The sequence below is a fragment of the Babylonia areolata genome, chromosome 4 (genome assembly GCF_041734735.1).
Source record: "Babylonia areolata isolate BAREFJ2019XMU chromosome 4, ASM4173473v1, whole genome shotgun sequence".
NCBI classification, from domain to species: Eukaryota; Metazoa; Mollusca; class Gastropoda; order Neogastropoda; family Buccinidae; genus Babylonia; species Babylonia areolata.
The window spans coordinates 22,263,462-22,284,882 of NC_134879.1; the positions used below are offsets into that span (position 1 = coordinate 22,263,462).

Consider the following 21,421-nt stretch of genomic DNA (forward strand, 5'->3'; position numbering starts at 1 on the left):
TCCCAAGGGTGGTGACTGTTGTATCAGTAACACACAATATCCCAGTGGTGCTGACTATTGTATCGGTCACAGACAGCATCCAACAGGCAGTGTGCACAGTCACACCATGTGTGTATCAGCTTTTCTCAACTGGCATGAAGTAGTTCTCATTTTCATCTGTCCATCTCAAGTGTCACATAGATTGCTGCATGTTTTTCAGCATGAAATAAGCAAATTTAAGAGACCAGTTTCACTTCATACCATCAATCCACGAACACTGTACACAATTTACATTAGTCGATATGGTTTAATAAAAATCTGAGGATCAATCCACATTTACTGCACATATACATTGGTCAATAGGGTTTGAAATAAATTTAAAGGATCACATGACAATATGTACACAAAACACAATTACAATCAAGCATCCCAAAATTGAACCCTAAATATCTGTTGATTACAGTATAAAAGGACAGCATCCAAACTGAACCTCAATCATCTGTTGATTACAGTTTAAAAGGACAGGAATCATCTGCAGTAATGGGCTGCAACTCCATTATTCACTCATTCATTTTCAGGCTTTCGATCCACTCCAGTGCTCAGACTTCAAAGCACACAAGTCCTACCACATTCTTACCACATGAATATTAAACAAATTACCCTCTCCCAATCACAAAAAATACTGCTGTACTGTAAGGATGCACTTGCACGTTGTGGTCCAGCGTTTCAGCCGCAAGACACATTTATATCAAAACATAACTAATAACAATTTCTTGCTAAACAACCTTTGTCAAAACATGCATAATAAACATGTACAATTGAATATGTACATACGAGAAATCTGTGCAGAATTCCAAAGCCGAAGGCACCCATTGCAACCAACAGGGAAACATACCGTCACACAAAAGGCATTGACCGCATCTCAAAATGGAATGAATCGCAATCATAAGATGTTTTGTATGTCTCTTTTTCGTCACAACCGATTTCTCTGTGTGAAATTCGGGCTGCTCTCCCCAGAGAGAGCACCACCCTTTTTTTTTCCCCCCTGCATGCGGTTTTATTTGTTTTTCCTATCAAAGTGGATTTTTCAACAGAATTTTGCCAGGAACAGCACTTTTGTTGCCATGGGTTCTTTTACGTGCACAAAGTGCATGCTGCACACTGGACCTCCGTTAATTGTCTCATCCAAATGACTTGCGTCCAGACCACCACTCGAGGTCCAGCGGAGGGGGAAAAAACATTGGCGACTACCGGCGTGATTCAAACCAGTGCACTCAGATTCTCTCGCTTCCTAGGCGGACGCGTTACCTCTAGGCCATCACTCCCACTTGTGTTTTACCCATACCTTTTATAAATTACCACTGAATGAAAAAAGCACATTGTCAGATCCACTGAGCTCAGCAGGGTCAAAACAAGGGGTACACACTCAACACTTATTTTCCATCAAACCCTGGAAACTGTGGAAAAACTAGTGTTGAGACAACTGAAGTCAACACAAGGTAACATGCTGCAATGTATAACTGCAATAATATCAAGCAGACAACAGATTTGGAGGATGATCTATGAGCATAACAATTCTGCATACCATGAAGGCCATAAAAGGACCGTGAAACATGAAAAAGAGGGAACTAGGAAATAAAGAAAAGGGGTAACCATTCTACAAACCCCAGAGCATCTCCATCAGATCAGGAAGTGGGGAAGACAGATCACAAAAATGTTCAACATGACTGAGCAGTTTTTTTCTTTTCTAAATATTTGTACTCGATTTGCATTATGAATAAGCCAACAAGAATAGAATCGATTCTCTAGAGTTGGAAAAAATAAAAGGTTTTCCACCATTTGTAAAAAAAAAAAAAAACTGGTGTGGAATTCCTGTACAATATCAACTGAGACGATTAGTGCATGTTAAAAAAAAAAAAAAAATCATGCACATAAATGGAGACAATTATATCTGTCAGATAATGACAATGAAAACATAATCAAGCACTTACAATCACTTATAAATATATACAAATAAGGTTTCATGCAAAATCAAACTGTAAATTGTGCATATTCTGAATCGGTGATATAAACCTTGTGTAAATATCATAAATCTTATAAAAAAAAAAAAAAAAAATCATTTGGAAAAAAAAATCATTTGGGGAAAAAAAAATCATTTGGGAAAAAAAAAATCATTTGGAAAAAAAAAAAATGTAAATCACACAGAACTTGTGTAAAATTTACTTTTCCTAGCTAACAAATTCCCATGTAAATCCACCCACTTGGTCACATCCTCTCTGCCTCACACACAGTTCATACACTGGTCTGGTTATACATGAAATAGAGATAAATGATCATGATTGCAATAAAGACAAAAATCTTGATCATGGAAAAAAAAAACATGGAAATCAACAAGTCCAGGCTTCAAGTGAAATAAACTGAACACAACCATTCAGCTCCTTTGTGTAGCATATAAAGATTTGTCCCAACACACTGACGCCTCCTTGAGTGCAGTCCTCTCTTCAGTCTTTCACATTCACACACTCCTGGACAGTACACAACAAACAGGCACCAGGAAAAAAAAAAATTGTGACATGATCAGATCAGAAAAAGTCATTTGGCAGTTGCTCAGTTGCTTGGGAAGAAGACCTGGTTGTTCCGGGGAGAGGGGGGCAAGGGGATGGAGGACAGGGGATGGAGGGGGGGGATGGAGGGAATGGGACAGGGGATGGAGGACGGGATGGAGGACGGGATGGAGGAGAGGGAATGGGACAGGGGATGGAGGACAGGGGATGGAGGGCAGGGGACAGGGGATGGAGGACAGGGGATGGAGGGGATGGAGGGAATGGGACAGGGGATGGAGGACGGAGAGGGGATGGAGGGAATGGACAGGGGATGGAGGACAGTTGAGCAATGAAGTCGCGGAGTTGTCACTGCTGTCAGTGGTCGTAAGCCAGGACAGAGCTGCACCACCTTTCCACATCGCTGACCTCCATCTGTTTTCTGGCAGCGTAGTCCTCCACCTGTTCACCACACACAGCACTCACTTTACATCGCCCTGTTCACCACACACAGCACTCACTTTACATCGCCCTGTTCACCACACACAGCACTCACTCTACATCGCCCTGTTCACCACACACAGCACTCACTCTACATCGCCCTGTTCACCACACACATCACTCACTCTACATCACTCACTCTACATCACCCTGTTCACCACACACATCACTCACTCTACATCACCCTGTTTACCACACAAAAACAGCATGCAGACACACTGAAAGTTTGTCTCTCAAGCAGGCGTCGCTGCATTTCTGCTAGGTGCTAATGCCTGACAGCAGCGTAACTCAACGTGCTTAGGCCTAAAGTGCACGCATTTTTTATTTCTGTACCGATCAGAGTAGACTTCCTGGTAGAATATAAACAGAGGTCAACCCTCTTGTTGCAGTGGCTTCTTCTTCAGCGTGCCAAGTTCATGCTGCACACAGGACCTGGTTTACCATCTACCACCCCTCTCCTTACAGAGTGAAAGTAGGAAGTGGATGGAGGGGCAAACAGGGGGCCAAGAGACAGCTTGGTTTTCTTGATGGCTTTAACACCATGTCAGCCACATACACACATAAATATTTCTAGATGGTTGATTACATTTTTAAGTTTACATTTGAAACAGATAAAATGCATGAAATTCCCACTTCCTGTTCAATAAAAATCAAATCTGATTCATTACATTTCACCAGAAATAAGTGACATTTTAAAACTTTAAGCACATTAAAACTTTTACACTGGCTTCATGTGGAAACAAACCTAAAAAAACCCACCGACAGAGGTCCCATAACCTAAAACCACTGTATCTATAGCGCACAACTGGAAGAAGGGGGTCAAACCTCTCCTTCCGCCATGCTTGACTTCGTAGCTGGAGTCGGGTTCACATTCAAAGCACCATGACTACACTGTGAATCAGAGAGCAGACACAGCCCTCATTCTTCTGCTCCTCCCTCAACTCCGAAGAGTGATTGAGGCCCTGCACAGAACTGTTCACCACATGTAAAAACCAAATGTGTAAAAAGCCTGGGTCTCTCTGCAAACAGTTCTGCTCTGTTGTACACACAAAAACTATCCCTCATCTGAAACGGTTCTGCATCGCTGTTTTAAAAGTCTGACTGCCTTTTGAAGCCACTGGGACAGTGTGTTCATGTCCACTGTGTCTAGGGCTTGGAACAGGAAGGTGCGGCCCAATCCTCTCCTTCCAACATTTGAACCCTCCCCAGGTCAGGTATCCCATTCGACACACCTGGGCGAAGTGAGGAAAACCAGAGTGAAGTGCTGCCCCAAGGACACAACACCATGCTGAAACGGGGGATCGAACCCTGATCACTGCATCACAAGTCCAACACCTCACCACTTTTCCCTTGCTGCCTCCAGCACTGCTCCCCCCCCCCACACACACACTGCTGCAACACGTACCTGGTCCTTGCTGATCTTGCCAGTGGCAAAGTAGACGGAGTGTGGCGATGCGAAGAAGAGACCCGACACGGAGGAGGCCGGCTCCATGGCCAGTGATTCTGTCAGTGTGATGTCCACTTCGTCCGCCTTCAGCAGCCGCCACATCGTCTCCTTCTCTGTGTGGTCAGGCTGGCTGGGGTACCCGGGGGCTGGACGTATTCCCTGCACATCATGTGGGATCATAATAATAACACATATATAGATAGCATATATAGAGTGTATGTGTATATATATATATATCTATCAAAACATGCAGGGTCATCCCAGTAAGAACAAAAATTGATTTTCAAAATTTCTTAAGTAACGCCCATACAAAAAGTGCAACAGTTATGTTTGGGGTGTAAATTTCAAACTTCAATGTCTTTTTTTCTGCATGTTTTTAAAACTGAGCTAAATAAAAAGAATATGTAATGAATTGTATGTTTTCAAATACAATATTCCCTTTGGCAATGTAAAAAAAACACCACTAAATATCTTAAAAAGAATCATAGAGCACACACACCGCCAGATTGAACTGGCCGTCAACACACCGTACACAGTGATTTCATTTTAACCAGGCAAAATAAATTAACACAAAATTATTCACACAAGCACTGACTGACCAAACAGCACCCCCAACCCCCTCTCCACATGGGACATAGGAGAAGGAAAATTAGGAAAATGGAGGAACCACTTCCAACACATGTACTTCATTTTAACTCATTAAGTCCTGCACCCGAGCTTTGCTCTGGTGTAATAATTCATTTCACTGAAATGGCTTTCACATTTCTGCATATGCATAGGAACTAACTTCTACAGTAATTCCAGATGTCAAATAGGAGGGAAAATCAGTCGATGTTAGCATATATTTTCTGTGTTTTTCTGCATCAATGTGACAGGGAACCCTGATGAAGCCGTACACTGACTTGGGACGAATGGGTTAAGACACGTTTTGAAACGACACAAAGGCAAGTTGTATGATCAAGCACACTGGTAGCACCCCTCCAACACACACTCTCTGGTTACCTGGTATTTGACTTTGTGCAGATCCACAGCGCTCATGTTTTCCTCTGAACAGTACCCCCAGTACTGTTTCCTCACCATCTCGTGCATAGCTTCTGCAAAGGCCTGTGAACCACACACTCTCCTTTAACGTCCACACAGACACAGTGCTATCATCAACAGTTTGCACCCACCAATCAGTGAACACAGTTACGGACTCTTACCAAAATGTTTCTGCTACCAACCAAATTCTAAAACGCCCACACTGTTCAACAGTTAATCAGAAAGCCAAATAACTGTTTTAATTTATCAATTATCGTCACTGGAACCATATTTTCTGCTGTTCTAATGAATGTTCCTATGTTATTACCAAGAATGTTCCTATGTTCACTATTACCTAGCATTAATGTTCCCATGTTTACTTTTGTTTAGAATGTTAAACATTAAAACGTTCCTATCTTTGCTATTGTTTAGAAAGTTTACTATATCGACAATACTGACAATTACCTAGAATGTTCCTTATGTTTATTATAAAGAAGCTTGAATGATCCTACATTTACAACACTGAATGTTCCTTAAGTTTACTATCACCAAGAATGCTCCTTACGTTTACTTTTGTACCTTGAATGTTCCAATGTTTACTATACCCTGAATGTTCATACCTTGAATGTTCCTTTGTTTACAATACCTTGAATGTTCCTTTGCTCACTATACCTTGAATGTTCTTTTGTTTACTATTATTTTGAATGTTCCCATGTTTGGTGTTACCTTGTACCCATTTCAGAAACAACTGACTTCCTACATGTAAAATGAATGTTGAATAATATACATTACATTTATGGTGATCAAATGAATCTTTGCAAAATGAAAATGGCAAGTCAACAATGTGGACTGCTGTCATATCACATTTATAACAGTTATTGATGCTCTGTTTTTTTTTATATTTTCAGTTTAACTTCATTAAAGTTTGTTGACGTTATCCTGTGCTCTCCAGAATTGGTGTTCACAGTCCCTTCTCTCCCGTCCTTTCTGAAGGCTAAAATGCAACAACTGGTAACAACAAAGTCTCAGAGACTGTGATGCTGTCTCTATACCCCTGACATCAAAATAATGACAAAAACTCTATGTGGAAAAAAAACACGAACACTTCTTGCTGTCCAGGTATTATCATATGCAAGCATTACACATTCAAAAAATTAAAATGTTTACTGCATTTCCTGCACGACCATTCAATTGGTATGACTTGAAAGCCAAGAATGTAAATAATTCACAAATGTATGGCTAGCATGTCTTTCACAAAAAAAAAGTCATCTGCAAGTACACATTTTCATTTTTGGTTTTCAGCTGTGAGTCTTCCAGGACACAGTCTGTTCAAAAGTACAGAATTTTGATTTACCTTTTATTTAGCAGGACACTGTAAATAAACACGTTCTCAAACTATAAACACATGCTCATGCAAACATATTTCGCATACATGCATCTTACATACCATGTCCACTACAAAACCAATAAATCATCATCATCAACTGTGTTTTGCAGCTTTGAACACCTTCACCACCTCAGGTGACTTTTGTTGACTGGACAGAACACAACCATTTCAACTTTTGTCGACATCCGAGGGGTCATGTTGATAAGACCAGTTTTCACACTGTAACAAAGCTTGACAGCTACAGCCAGTTTCCCACCAACAGAACCTTAGCTCCCTGACCAAGTTTGAAGTGAACAAGTTTTATTCTTTTTTTTGTTTTTTTTTTTCCACATGAACCAAAGCCTGCATCTGAGAGCATCGTTTCTATATCTATATATATATATATCTATATATAAAGGCGCTGGGGAGTGTTTTTTTCACACAGAAACTTGGTGGTGAAAGAGTTAATAATGTAAAGCTGGACCGATGTGCATATGTGAATCCTTTTCTGGTCAGACCTGTTGTGTGTGTATGGACATGTTTTCAATCCAAACAAACAGCAGAGAGGTGTGAGTGTACACTGACCTCAGCCAGTCTGTCGGCCAGAGCTTTGGCCATGATGATGCTGTAGTCATCCAGCTGGTCCTCAAACCTGACACACACACACACAAAGTTGTGACTGAAGAGTAAATACAATACAAACACACAAGATATCTTTTGGCAAGCATGACAGTAGACAGAGTGAAATCGTCTCTCAGCACCCAAGTCACTCACTCACACACACACACACATGCTGTCACTCACTCACACACACACACTTTCACACGTACACTCACACACACGCACATACACACACACACAGTCTTCCAGGGTTGCTGAGACTGTCCTGCTCATTTGCAGATCTTTAACACATCCTCTGATTTCTTCTTTCAAAAGAGAAAAAAAAAGTATCAGCACACTTAACCCTTTAAGCCCTGACCACCGCTTTACCGGTGGTGGGAAGGGGTGACATAATGCCTGGCCACCAGTTGAGCGATGCATAAACACTTGTGTCATGTTTTGCTATTGGTTGACTTACATTCAAGAGCCAATCAGAAAAATTGTAATATTCCAACACCAGCGAACGCAGTACCAACATTGCCGCGCCCCCTGACTGTGTTTTGTGCGTGTGCTTTGGATAAAAAAGATCGATTTCTACCATGAAGCGTGCAGAGTCTCAACCTGACACGCCTCCTTTGATCAACTGATTCTGCATGTTCAGATTCATTTTCAACATCACTATCTGTAGCAAAATCATCCGATTCGAATTCCACCTCACTATCAGAGTAATTATTGTCATACTCTACTTCTGATAAATCATCAAGCATATCAATTACTTGCTGCGGTGTGTACAGTTGTTTTCTCGCACGTTTTGTCCCTGATTTCTGCCCTGACGGGCCAGGTTGAGACTCTGCATGCTTCAAGTGTTTATGCACCGCTCAACCGGTGGCTGGGCATTATGTAATTTTTCTCTACCACCGGTAAAGCGGTGGTCAGGGCTCAAAGGGTTTAATACCAATTATTTGCAAATTTTGGCTCAGGAGCTCAGGCAGAAGGGTTAAAATTGCTAAGGAACTCAGGGCTCAAAGGGTTAACACCCAGCACCAAGACGTGTGTACATACACAGTACACACAATCTCTTTGTACAACAACACAGGGAAACAATCACATCTCTCTCTTTCACACACCACACCCCACACCCTCCCTGTCCTTACTGTTTACACAGAGCGTCAGTGCCCAACCCTGCCGTAGTGGCAAAGAGTCCGATGTAGTCGGTGATGCCACTGTCTTTGGGGGCGATGAAGTCCGACAGACACAGGTAGGGACTGCTGTCCATGGGCTCCTTCTCCGCCTGAGGGACAGTCACAGGGCAGGGTCTTAACCAGATGTCACTAAATTCCGTGAAATCCATACATGCTACACCACATCTGTTGGGCAGATGCCTGACCAGCAGCCTAACCCAACATGCTTAGTCAGACCTCAAATGCATTCTATATATCTGTGTACCTTTCAGTGTTGATTTCTTCTATAGAATTTTGACAGTGGACAACACTTTCATTGTCATGGGTTCTTTTTCAGTGCAAAAGTGTGCGCTGCACATGGGACTTTGGTTTATTGTTTTGCCCAAATGACAGGACGCTCAGTTTGATTTTCCAGTCAAACTTGGGAGAAAGGGCGACAGTTGGATTCAAAGCTAGACCCTCATGGACCCTACTGGCAGATAAACATCTTCACTATTCACTTTTTGCAATTCACTAGACACTTTTCCATATTTTATGGACAATGAAAAGTTTTATCTTTGTTGTATCTTGCATTTTGCCACCTTCCTTCTGGATCAGTCATTTAGATCCACAGCCACCATCACCCCCACTCAGTGAAAAACAGTCAATGTGAAGCCAAGTTTGGATGACATGAAATGAAGGAATGAGCTGCTGGCTTCACAATGCAAATCTTTTTACACACCAGGAGGCAAGACTCAATACACAAGTGTCAGATTAATAAATGCTGATGAAAAGAATATTGATGCTTACAAGCTACTTTGGTGAATGGAAGTTAGTTCTGAATCCTTCTGAACTCTGTCCTCCCAACCTGGGATCCACTGAAATATTTTCTTCCCCCTTCTACTAGACCTTCCCAACCATTCCCCAAATCAATGCATTAGAGCAAAACCCAACCATGTTGTTGGCAATGTACTTGACCCCGAACCATCAGTGCAAGGCTAAAAAGGCACAAAGGAAAAACATGGAAAAGGAGAGGACTCTCTCCACTAGACCTGGAGTTATGGCCTGGATGCTAGTCATTCAGATGATACAATAAACCTAGGTCCTGTGTGCAGCATGCACTTAACACATGTGAAAGAATCCATGGCGAAAAAAAGGGCTGCCCCTGGCAAAATTCTGTCAAAAAATCCACTAAAACAAATACACCTGCAGGCAGAAAAAACAACAACAAAGATGGTGCTCTCATTGTATAGACACACTCTCTGGGACAGCAGCCCGAATTTCACACAGAGAAATATGTTGTGACAAGAGAGTAATACAAAACAAAACATAACAAAACAATGCAATACAATGGAGACAGAGGACAAAGAATGAATGAATATATTCCAACGGTGGAGATACCAGCACAGTGGCCGACATACATATCTTCCGTTCTTCTAAGTGACACACAAACATAATGCACAGAGACAACGGAAGTAAAGCGGCAGTGTGTGTGCGTACCTGTTGTCTCAAGCCGCGCAGTGTCTCGATGTGCTGACCGTCCTCATCGTACACCTCTATGTCATCCCCCACCCGGCTGGCTTTGTAAAAGGCGATGGCCGCGTTGGCCTTCAGAGACTTGTTGCTGATGATGCTCTTCAGCATCCGCTGGGCGTCATCATACACCTTCCTTGCCTCCTCCCCTGTCACGTCATCATTAATAATAATAATTCTCCTTCTTCTTCATTTGTGGGCTGCAGCTCCCACATTCACTCGTATGTACACGAGTGGGCTTTCACGTGCATGACTGTTTTTACCCCACCATGTAGGCAGCCATGCTCGGTTTTCGGGGTGTGCATGCTGGGTATGTTCTTGTTGTTTCCATAACCCATCAAACACTGACATGGATAACAGTATCTTAAATGTGCACATTTGATCTTCTGCTTGCGTATACACATGAAGGGGGTTCAGGTACAAGCAGGTGTGCATATATATTGACCTGGGAGATCGGAAAAATCTCCAACCTTTACCCACCAGGCGCTACCGAGATTCAAACCCAGGACCCTCAGATTGAAAGTCCAACGCTTTAACCACTCCGCTATTGAGCCCGTCCAATAATAATAATGATGATGACTACTGCATTAATGATTTTAATAATAATGTACATTTGTATAGCATCCTTTCTCTCTAAGAGCTCAGGGCGCTTCACATTAAAGTTACAAATTACATGAAGCATTAGGACCACTCTCTCTCCCATACTCCCTCCCCCCTCTTTCATTCCTCATAGATACAAAGTGAGTTGGGAGGCACAGGGCAGTGTTGGAAAGTAGGAAACCAAGACTGCTGACAGGTTCTGAAGAGGTGAGTTTTTCAGCGAAGAGTGAATGCCATGAATGGAGTCAGATGAATGGATATGACCTGCAAGGTTGGTACAGATATGAGAAGCAGCAGAGGAAAGAACATTCCCCACAGGTTCTTGTACTGACAAGAAATTTTTCAGAAGCTAACAGTCAGAAAAAGAGCAGAGAGTTCTGGAGGGAAAGCAGGCACTGACGAGGTCAGAAACATTACTTAGCAGAAATGTCAGAAAACAGCACCCATTAGCAGCTGATAAAGCTAACTGATCTGAAACAACTGGATGCATGAAAAGCAATTTTATAACAATTCACAAGAGAAACTGAGAAACTGACAGGCAGGAAACATGACCACTTGAAACGAGGTCTGGAGAATCTGGAAGTCAATGCTCAACGGCATTATTGTTAAAATCTGGGTCCAGCAACGAGACACTGTACAGAATGTGTAATTACATGCAATCTCAATATTGCAGAAAATCAAAAGTAGGGACTGTCAATTTAACTCTTTCACCAGCATAGGTGACTTTATTTGACCAGACAATGCACCGTCATAGGTGACTTTAGTTGACCAGACAATGCACCGTCATAGGTGACTTTAGTTGACCAGACAATGCACCGTCATAGGTGACTTTAGTTGGGTCAACAATGCACCGTCATAGGTGACTTTAGTTGACCAGACAATGCACCGTCATAGGTGACTTTAGTTGACCAGACAATGCACCGTCATAGGTGACTTTAGTTGACCAGACAATGCACCGTCATAGGTGACTTTAGTTGACCAGACAATGCACCGTCATAGGTGACTTTAGTTGGGTCAACAATGCACCGTCATAGGTGACTTTAGTTGACCAGACAATGCACCATCATAGGTGACTTTAGTTGACCAGACAATGCACCGTCATAGGTGACTTTAGCTGACCAGACAATGCACCGTCATAAGTGACTTTTGTCAACATCAAGGGGTCATCTTAAAAAGGACAATTTATCACACTGTAACAAAGCTTGACAGCTGCAGCCAGTTTCCCGGGCAACAGAACAATGACTAACAGCCCGCTAACTAAGTTTGAAGGGAACAAGCCCACAGTGTTATTTTGATATGAACCTAATTGTGGGACTGAGAGCGTTGAGTCTAAAGTAACTGGTGCTGAGGAGTGTTTTTCACACAGAAACTTGGTGAGGAAAGAGCTGAAGAGAAGGCATGCATGTCAGAGGGTGGGGGGGAGGGGGGGGGGGAGCATGGTCATGCTTCTGATGACATTCCCTACACTTCCTTTCTTGGCTCATTTAAAATGTGTGAATATTTTCCCCACACACAATGTAAGGATAGTACTTGTGTAGGCACAAATGTGCCGTTACTTGATAAATTTTTTTTTTTTTTTTTAATATTTTTTTTAGTGCCCTGCATGCTCCTCAAGAAATGTACTGCAAGTGTGACTTGATCCAACATGCTTGTGAACTTTTTGAACAGCACAGGAGGAAAGTGGCAGAATGGGTGAGACGCTTCTCTGCCAATACAGTGTTTGCGAGGGTCTGGGTTTGAATCCTGCTCTCACCCTTTCTCCAAAGTCTGACAGGAAAATCAAACAGAGCGTCTAGTCACTCAGATGAGACTGCACACACCTGGAGCACTGAAAACGAACCCACAGCAACAAAAGCATTGTCCTCCGGCACAATCCTGTTAACTCTCTCCATACGAACGGCGAAAGAGACGACGTTAACAGCTTTTCACCCCAGTTACCATCATCAAAATATTGCAAGCGGAAGGCTCTTATACTGAAGAGGTGAATGTTGACAAAGAATACCACAATTCTGACGACGGAAGCTAGAGGTTGGGTCATTGAGACACCCACTGGACATCCGAGGGGTCTGTGTAGAGGAGGAGAGAGGACTGGCCGTACTGAGTTAAAGAAATCCACTCTGACAGGTACACAGGTATATATACATGCACTTAAGGCCTGATGAAGCATGATGGGTTATGCTGCTGGTCAGGCATCTGCCTAGCAGAACAGATGCCACGTATATATGAATTTGTCTGAACGCAGTGACGCCTCCTTGAGAAACAGCAACAGAAGCTGTGAACGGAGGACAAGTGCCTCACCCACGTCGGCGTCCTCGAAGATCTTGGGGAAGTTCCTGTTGGGGTAGCGCCCCCTGAGCTGCCAGACGTGGAAGAATGGCCGCCAGTCGATGTACGGCAGCAGCAGTTCAAGGTCGTAGTCCACAAACTTACGCACTCCCAGGAAACTTGGACGCACTGTGACAACACAAAACGTTTTGATTCAGTTTCCTGGATGAAAACAAAAAGAGTAAAAAATAAAAAGGATTCACCAAACAATACAAAACGTTTTGATACAGTTGCCTGGATGTTAAGTTAGGGGAAAAAAAATCCTTGAAGATGTATTAGATAGAATATACAAGAACCTATCTACACACACACACACACAATCACAAATTTACTCATTCACATGTGTATGTGTTCCCCCCCCACTTCTAGTTTTTTTACCTCTCTCCTTATCTAACATTACTTATAGTTAAAAGACAACAAACTTAGAAACAAAACTGTACATGTGCACATACACATACAAACACACATAGAAGCAAGTCTCACAGACACATTCATGATAGATACATGAACACAAACACACTATCATCACGCACACAAACTCTCACAGACAATAATCATGATACAAATACACACAAACACACTAATATCACGCATGCTCACACACACACACACATGCACACACACACAGCACACAGAGAAACAAACACTCACAGACACATTCATGATACATACACAAACACAAAAAACACTAACATCACACATGCTCACACACACACATGCACACACACACACACAGCACACAAACCCCCCTAACCACAGAGCACACACAGGAAAGAGGACAACAACATTACCAGGCTGTGGTTCAGAGGTCCAGTCAATGCACAGCGCCTTGCTCCTGGCCTTCTCCAGACTGAGGTAGCGACGGTCCTGTGCAACACGTCAACACACACCACGTCACGTCAGGTCCACGCCATCTTCTCCATTGAGAAATTCACACTGTCGTGTTGTTCATGCTAACCATTCAACCACTGAGAAATTCACACTGTCGTGTTGTTCATGCTAACCATGTAACCAATGAAAAATTCACACTGTCGTGTTGCTCATGCTAACCATGCAATCAATGAGAAATTCACATGAGGTAGTGTTACTTGTGCTCACAATACTATAATAAAACACGCATTTCAAAGACATGTATGTGGATCCATGCACACATTTTCGTCTAACACCCCTTACAGTGAAAAGACGTTAAACTAAAGAACGAACACATTTTCCAAAAACATTTGCACTGTCACTGCCCCCCACCCTGCCCTTTGAACCCCCCCCCTCTCTCTCTCTCACCTCACACACACACACACATACAGCATGCTTCAAATCAGTTCAATGTCCTACCTTCAAGTTTTCATAGTGCTCCTCTCGGATTTCTTCATAGTCCTCCGCAATTTCTTCGATGAAGTCGTCATACTGCGTCTCGTCCAACAAGGAAGAACACTGCAACCACAATGACATCAACTTGACATTCACACTGGTTCAGCACAACACTGTACCATACTTTTGTCATTTCCTTTTCTTCTTGGACAAGTCACAGAAAGGTATCCTTCATTTTCTGGAGACCATGCAGTTGGCTCTGGGTGACGTCTCTGGCGCAGCCTTGGTTGTAACTTGACAGGCACATCCCGGAACGGCCATCTCTCCAACGCTTTGCGCAGACAGTCTGTCAGTCTCTGGCTCTTCCTTCTTGGCTGTATCACCTCAGGCTGTTGGGAAAGTGTCTCTTCCAACCTGGAGAGGCCTTTCTGCACTGTCTGCCTCCAGGATGATCGTTCAGAGGCTACAGCTTCCCACACGTCTGGGTTGATGCCCGGGGTCTTCAGGTCTCTTCCGCACACATCTCTTCAATGTAGCTGAGGTGTGGCTGCAGGGCGCTTTCCTTGAGCCAATGCTCTGTACAGGACGTCCATGGGCATTTGACAATCATCCACTCTCATAACGTTCAAAACGTCCATGGGTATTTTACAATTGTCCACTCTCACGATGTTCAAAACGCCCATGGGCATTTGACAATCATCCACTCTCACGACGTTCAAAACGTCCATGGGCATTTGAAAATCATCCACTCTCATGACGTTCAAAACGTCCATGGGCATTTGAAAATCATCCACTCTCATGACGTTCAAAACGTCCATGGGCATTTGAAAATCATCCACTCTCATGATGTTCAAAACGTCCATGGGTATTTAACAATTGTCCACTCTCATGACGTTCAAAACGTCCATGGGCATTTGAAAATCATCCACTCTCATGACGTTCAAAACGTCCATGGGTATTTAACAATTGTCCACTCTCATGATGTTCAAAACGTCCATGGGTATTTAACAATCATCCACTCTCATGACGTTCAAGCAAGTGCATTTGTCTTTGCTTCAAGAGGGTGTACATGCTGGGGGTCCCACTATAACTTTGTCCTGCCGAGAGATGTTCAGGATGCGTCAAGAGGTAGTGTACGCAGAAGGCGTTGAACTTTCTCTGCTGTCCAGCACACAGTGTCTAAGTCACAATCCATTCACTTGTGTGTGTGTGTGTGTCTCCCAAAGACAGACTGGATGCTGAAAGACCTCAACATCATAGGAGAAACACAGCAGGGATTGTTAATTGAGGATGCTCATTAACTGTAACAATTACCTCCCAGAACATCTAAACATTATCACAACATGGTTAAGACTTCCAATATATGTTAAACACTTCCTCTATAGTTTCTGTTCAAGATATAGTCAAGTTTATCTCTTAAGAAACACTAGCATGTGAATGTGTAGCTTAAGATAACAGCCAGCTCGACTAGTAAAGTGAGACCTGAAAATCATGAACACCTACCCATCCAGCACATCGAGTAAGGGCCAAAGGCAAGTCTTTTCCTGCCAGGATGGTGTGATTCTTTTCCCCACCTTGTGGCAGTGGCTAGGCCAGGTAGCCTTCAGAGCAGCTTTGCCGCCAGGTAAAGATGAAATCTACTTCCCACCTTCGCACCCGTTTCTTCGCGCATGTTATTTATCGCCACTTGCTTCCTTTCAACTCTCACAAACAGGAACCATGCCTCAGCTCAACAACACCCAGACACTCACCACCACAACACTCTTAGAGGCGTCCAGTACATGAATGACGGGGCTGGTTCTCTGAGGGGCGATCTTCACTGCTGTGTGAGCCCTGCACACAACCATTGCCACATGTGCACAGACATCAGTAAAAAGACATTTGTCACAACAAAGCCATGTCAGGGAAAAAATGTGAACCACATAAACATGAACTGTACGCTCACACAACCTGTGAGAACTGTGACCTCTGAGTGTGTCTGTCCATCCCTACACTCATGTGGTCACACATACACACACACACTTTTCCCCCACCTAATATCGCTCTTAATGAAAAATACATAAAACCCATGAACATCAAATGCATTCCAACACTATACACAGACGCAATACTGCAGGCAAACATACATACATTTACCTGTACCCACTTGAATCACACACACCACAGATCACATCCTGTCTCTTATCTCACACACCTATACATAAAGTTTACATTCACAAACAAGGGAGGAAGGTGGCAGAATCCTGTCTGCCATTACGATGTCAGTGAGGGTCTGGGTTTGAATCCCAGTCTTGCCCTTTCTCCCGAGTTTGACTGGAAAATCAAACTGAGCATTTAGTCATTCGAATGAGATGATAAACCGGGGTCCCATGTGCAGCACACTCTTGGCACACTGAAAAAGAACCCATGGCAACATAAGTGCTGTCCTCTAGCACAATACTGATATGAACACAAATATTATGCTTGCACAAGGCCAGCCTGGCACGTTGGGTTATGCTGCTTGTCAGACATCTGCCAAGCACAGGTGTGGTTAGGTTATAGGGATTTGTCTGAATACAGCGCCAACTTCACAAAGTGAAAGTGAATGAACAGGAACCAACCTGCTGGTGGTGGCTCCACCAATCAGAAGTGGAACCTGAAGCCCCACCCTCTCCATCTCCTTGGCAACGTAGATCATTTCGTCCAGCGACGGCGTGATCAGTCCTGACAGGCCCACAACGTCTGAAACACCAACATCGCCAAACTGTCACTGTTATCAAGATTGCACTGGCTCTTGGTGCTGCAGCCTTGGGGGCTAGTTTGTCTTTTGGGACCATCCCAACACCGACTGTCCTAAAACCCTCTGGGCCGAAAGAGTGGGGATGTAACTTGGTCAAGACACTCTCCACATTAATCCAATTCTGGCCCAGACAGTCCTGGCAGCAGCTGTCTCCTCTGCTGTTCTGATGGAAGTTATACCTAAACATTGAACCAAGAGACTATTTTGTACAAGATTTCATCACAATACAAAGCTTCATGAAAGTTGCTTTCTGCCTCAACAAAGAAACACCTACATCCATGGAAAATACAACTGAATAATTTGGTCAACCACAGGTAAAGGGGGACAATCCACCATTTCCTGTGTCAGCACAAGGGGCAGCGACTGTGTCACTCACCAGCTTTCTCTCGAATGGCCGCCTCCAGGATCTTCTCACAGGGCGTCATGACTCCCAGATCCACCACTCTGCACAACAGTCACAGCACCAGGTTTGAAACCAGTACACCAAGGACCCACAGGGTGGCTACAGTGTCAACACGCCCCTTGTGCCATTCTTCATCTCTTGCATACATTTCAGCTGGCAAAAATCCTTGAGGGATGAAGTTGTTTAAAAAAAAAAGAAGAAGGAAATTTTCTATCTAAAATTACGTTTAAATAACATACTTACCGTGACCCAACTAGTGCAGACTCCGGCAGGGGTCTGACATTCCTGTCCTGTGCAAACTACTATCTGCCTATGCGGAGAAAACGAAAGTAACTACGGCCGATAACCTCCCGGAAGTAGGTAACCTACCCTTTGTCCCGCTGGCTAGCGCCCTCTTTTTCCGGCAGCCATCATGACTCCTGTTCCTGTGCTCTTCATACGGCTAAGTTTTTTCATATCTTCTGTCTGTCTGTCGATTCTCTGGCATTCTTGTTTTTTGTCAAATTATGTCTCCAACCAGGTCACATAATTATGTAGCTCAATTGGGCGATCACGCTAAAATTAAGGCGCGATCGCAATCAATTCACTGACACTCTGGGCCCTCTACTCCTGGCCCTCTCAACATCGCCAACCCGCCGCCTCCTCCACTTCCCCTGCTCCCTCCAGTCGACTCCAGACCTCCATCACCTCCTACACTTCCTCTGGTGACTTCTAGAGGTTTGTTGCCCCACACTCAGGTCAGTCTTGCCTTTAATGTCATTTTTATAAAAATTTACTTTTGATTTTACATTCTGGTGGAAAATCTGACTGCTGAAGTTATCGATAACAGGAACGATGCGTAATGTTCATTGGTTACACAAACAACCAAAACAGATAATCTTTACAAACCTGTATGATCTTTAACGACTTTTTAAAAAAAGGCATGTAATTATTTCTTCATTCTTAGAAACTTTGTAGTTTTAATACCTGTGTGAAACGTGCTGTCTGGCATCCATCCAGGTCAGCTGACTGATATTTCTGGGTGTTGGAAGTACCACTTATCGAACTCCTCAGCCATGCATTATTCTGGCTTTTGTTGCATATTTGCCAAGTGGTTTACGGTCACAGAGGGTACTATTTACTAAAAAAATAAAAAAATTCTGGCACATACACTGATGCAAGAAAGTATAGATAACTCTATTTTCCTGCAAGGCAAATGAACAGACTATAAGTTCCGTTCATGTGAATTTTATCAAACACTCTGGTTAGCAAGGACTGAGAATTTCTTTTCAGTAAGTTTATAGTTTATCAATCAAACAGTTGTAACGGGCAACTAAAAAGAAGTAATGGGCGCTCATGGTGGATGTTTCACACTGCAAACAAAGACCATGATAGTGAATGCATGAATACTATGAGTGAATTATTTAACCCTTTCACTGCCAGTCAGTTTAGAGTGCAAATTCCCTTGTGCTATGAAGACAGAAAAACATGGTGTCTAAGAATAGCTGGGGACTGCCCCGGTGATGTGTGGAAAAATATGACCAATCCTACCACCAAACATAAAAAGCAGTAGATTCATGGATAACAGACCCATGATCTGGTCACCCTTCAGTGACATGGGTCCTCTACCTAGCTGCTGCTGCATACATGCGAGTTTGGCAGTGAAAGGGTTAAAGTAAACAAAAAGAAACAAAACAATGCTAATCCAACTTGCTCAGCTGCACAGTGCACAGAATCACAAACTGAACAAGGAGAAGAAAGACAATCAATCAAATCACTGTTATGTCCTCATAAAAAAGAAGAAGAAGGAATACTGGTTTGTGGGCGACAGTACGAGATAGTACAACAGTGTTCTATATCGAAAAAATTTGCACAAAAAGTGCGCCAAGTGCGAGCGGCACACGGGGCCCCAGGACAAGGCAGAGAACTCACTTGAAGTTGTTGCATCCCAGCACCACGCCCACAATGTTCTTGCCGATGTCGTGAACGTCGCCCTTCACCGTTGCCAGAACGACAGTTCCGCTGTAAGTCCTCTCCTGCACACAATCGTCAGGACGACGATCTTTTTATTTATCGTCCACCTCTCTATGTAAAACATGCTCTACTGCACTGTGAACTGTGAAAACCCGACTTTGTAAATTAAAAAAACACAAACCTGAAACTTGCATGTGAAACCCGGCATAGATGTGCAATTACTTGCTGAACCACCAATTTGCGTTCATGAAATCTTACTTCTATCAAAATGTAACAATGTACTCCCCCCCCCCCCCCCCACCCCCTTCCCCTCTTTCCTTTGATCATTCTAATTGTCAGTAACAGTGAAATATTCATGCATGTTTCCTGCTGACAGAAAAAAAAAAAAAAAAAAAAAGTGTGGCACTCTCATTGAAGCGGCAAGCTCTCCCTGAGGAGAGCAGCCCAGATTTTTGTTGTGACAAAACACAGCATGATACAACACACACCACAAAAACAACATGAACAATGCAACACTCATCGCACACATCGTACATCACACATCATATATCACACATCACCCATCATACATCACCCATCATATATCACACATCACCCATCATACATCACACATCACCCATCATACATCACACATCATATATCACACATCACCCATCATACATCACACATCATATATCACACATCATATATCACACATCACCCATCATACATCACACATCACACAAATCATACATCACACACATCATACATTACACATCATACATCACACATCGCATACATCACACACATCATACATCGCACAACACATTGTGCACTGCAGTCAGGCAGCAAATGCACACAGCTCCACACACACAACAGTCTTTCTTTTAAATGTCTCACACAGAACACAGGGTAGTCTTTCTTTTTAAATGAAACACTGACACTGCAGTCTTTCTCTCGAGTAACACGCTTACACACACACACACCTGTGCATGACCTTGTATGTGTTTGACTGTTTTATATTCCACCATAAAGGCACCCATACTCTGTCTTCAGGGGCATGCATGCTGGGTATGTTCTTGTTTCCATTACCCACCAAATGCTGACAAGGATTACAGGATCTTCTGCATGCATACAATATACATAACGAAGGGGTTCAGGCACTAGCAGGTCCGCACATATGTTGACCTGGGATACATGAAGAATCTCTACCCTTAACCTACCTGGTGCGCTGAAACAGGCAATCAAACTCAGGAAACTCGTGTGCATATGTGTATGTGTGAGCATACATGACAGAAACCTGACAAAATGACACAGAAAATGAATGACGAAAGCTCAAATGCAGCTCTCAGTCGTCTACTAGGGCAGGCAGCCTGTTGCGCAAAAAAAACCCTCTTATTTGTAAAACGCTTGCTTACAGCTTGGTCTCAGATCAAGGATAGGCGCTATATAAGTATCCATATCAATCACTGTTGTGCGAATGACTCCATGCTTGTAAAGCGCATATGGCTTGGTCTCTGAGCGAGGATAGGCACTAAAGTATCAATACATCAGTCAATGCTGTGTGAATGACCCTGTGCTTGTAAAGCGCTTAGAGCTTGGTCTCAATGTAAGTATCCACATCATCATCATACTCAGTGAGCTGGTTTTTCCCTGCTTGTAGTGCAAGTGACTCCGTGTTTGTAAAGCACTTTTAAGGCTTGGTCTCTACGTAAGAATCCACATTATCGTTCTCATACTCACTGAGCTGGTTTTCCCCTCCTTTGCCAGCTCCTCTTCCTTCTCCTTCTCCATGAAGGGGATGAGGTAACCCACAGCTTTCTTCATGACACGCGCCGACTTGATGACCTGGGGCAGGAACATCTTTCCCATGCCAAACAGGTCACCCACGATGCTCATGCCCTGCAACACAGCCATGGGCCTGTGTAGAG

The 21,421-nt window shown here is 43.3% G+C and overlaps 1 protein-coding gene across 1 annotated transcript in view; it reads right to left on the bottom strand.

The window, feature by feature from the left end:
* Positions 1-266: 266 nt before the first annotated feature.
* Positions 267-21,421, bottom strand: part of LOC143280954 (methionine synthase-like) — a 53,415-nt gene continuing 32,260 nt past the window's right edge. Inside the window, exons 21-34 of the mRNA XM_076585780.1 lie at positions 21,234-21,392; positions 19,470-19,573; positions 17,532-17,599; positions 16,977-17,097; positions 16,128-16,209; positions 14,401-14,499; positions 13,863-13,938; positions 13,045-13,200; positions 10,114-10,295; positions 8,608-8,744; positions 7,439-7,505; positions 5,470-5,571; positions 4,426-4,626; positions 267-2,981 (exon numbers count right to left, since the gene is read on the bottom strand). Coding sequence (XP_076441895.1) covers positions 2,898-2,981; positions 4,426-4,626; positions 5,470-5,571; positions 7,439-7,505; positions 8,608-8,744; positions 10,114-10,295; positions 13,045-13,200; positions 13,863-13,938; positions 14,401-14,499; positions 16,128-16,209; positions 16,977-17,097; positions 17,532-17,599; positions 19,470-19,573; positions 21,234-21,392 — 1,638 coding nt within the window. The 3' untranslated portion in view covers positions 267-2,897. The remainder of the gene's footprint in view (positions 2,982-4,425; positions 4,627-5,469; positions 5,572-7,438; positions 7,506-8,607; positions 8,745-10,113; positions 10,296-13,044; positions 13,201-13,862; positions 13,939-14,400; positions 14,500-16,127; positions 16,210-16,976; positions 17,098-17,531; positions 17,600-19,469; positions 19,574-21,233; positions 21,393-21,421) is intronic.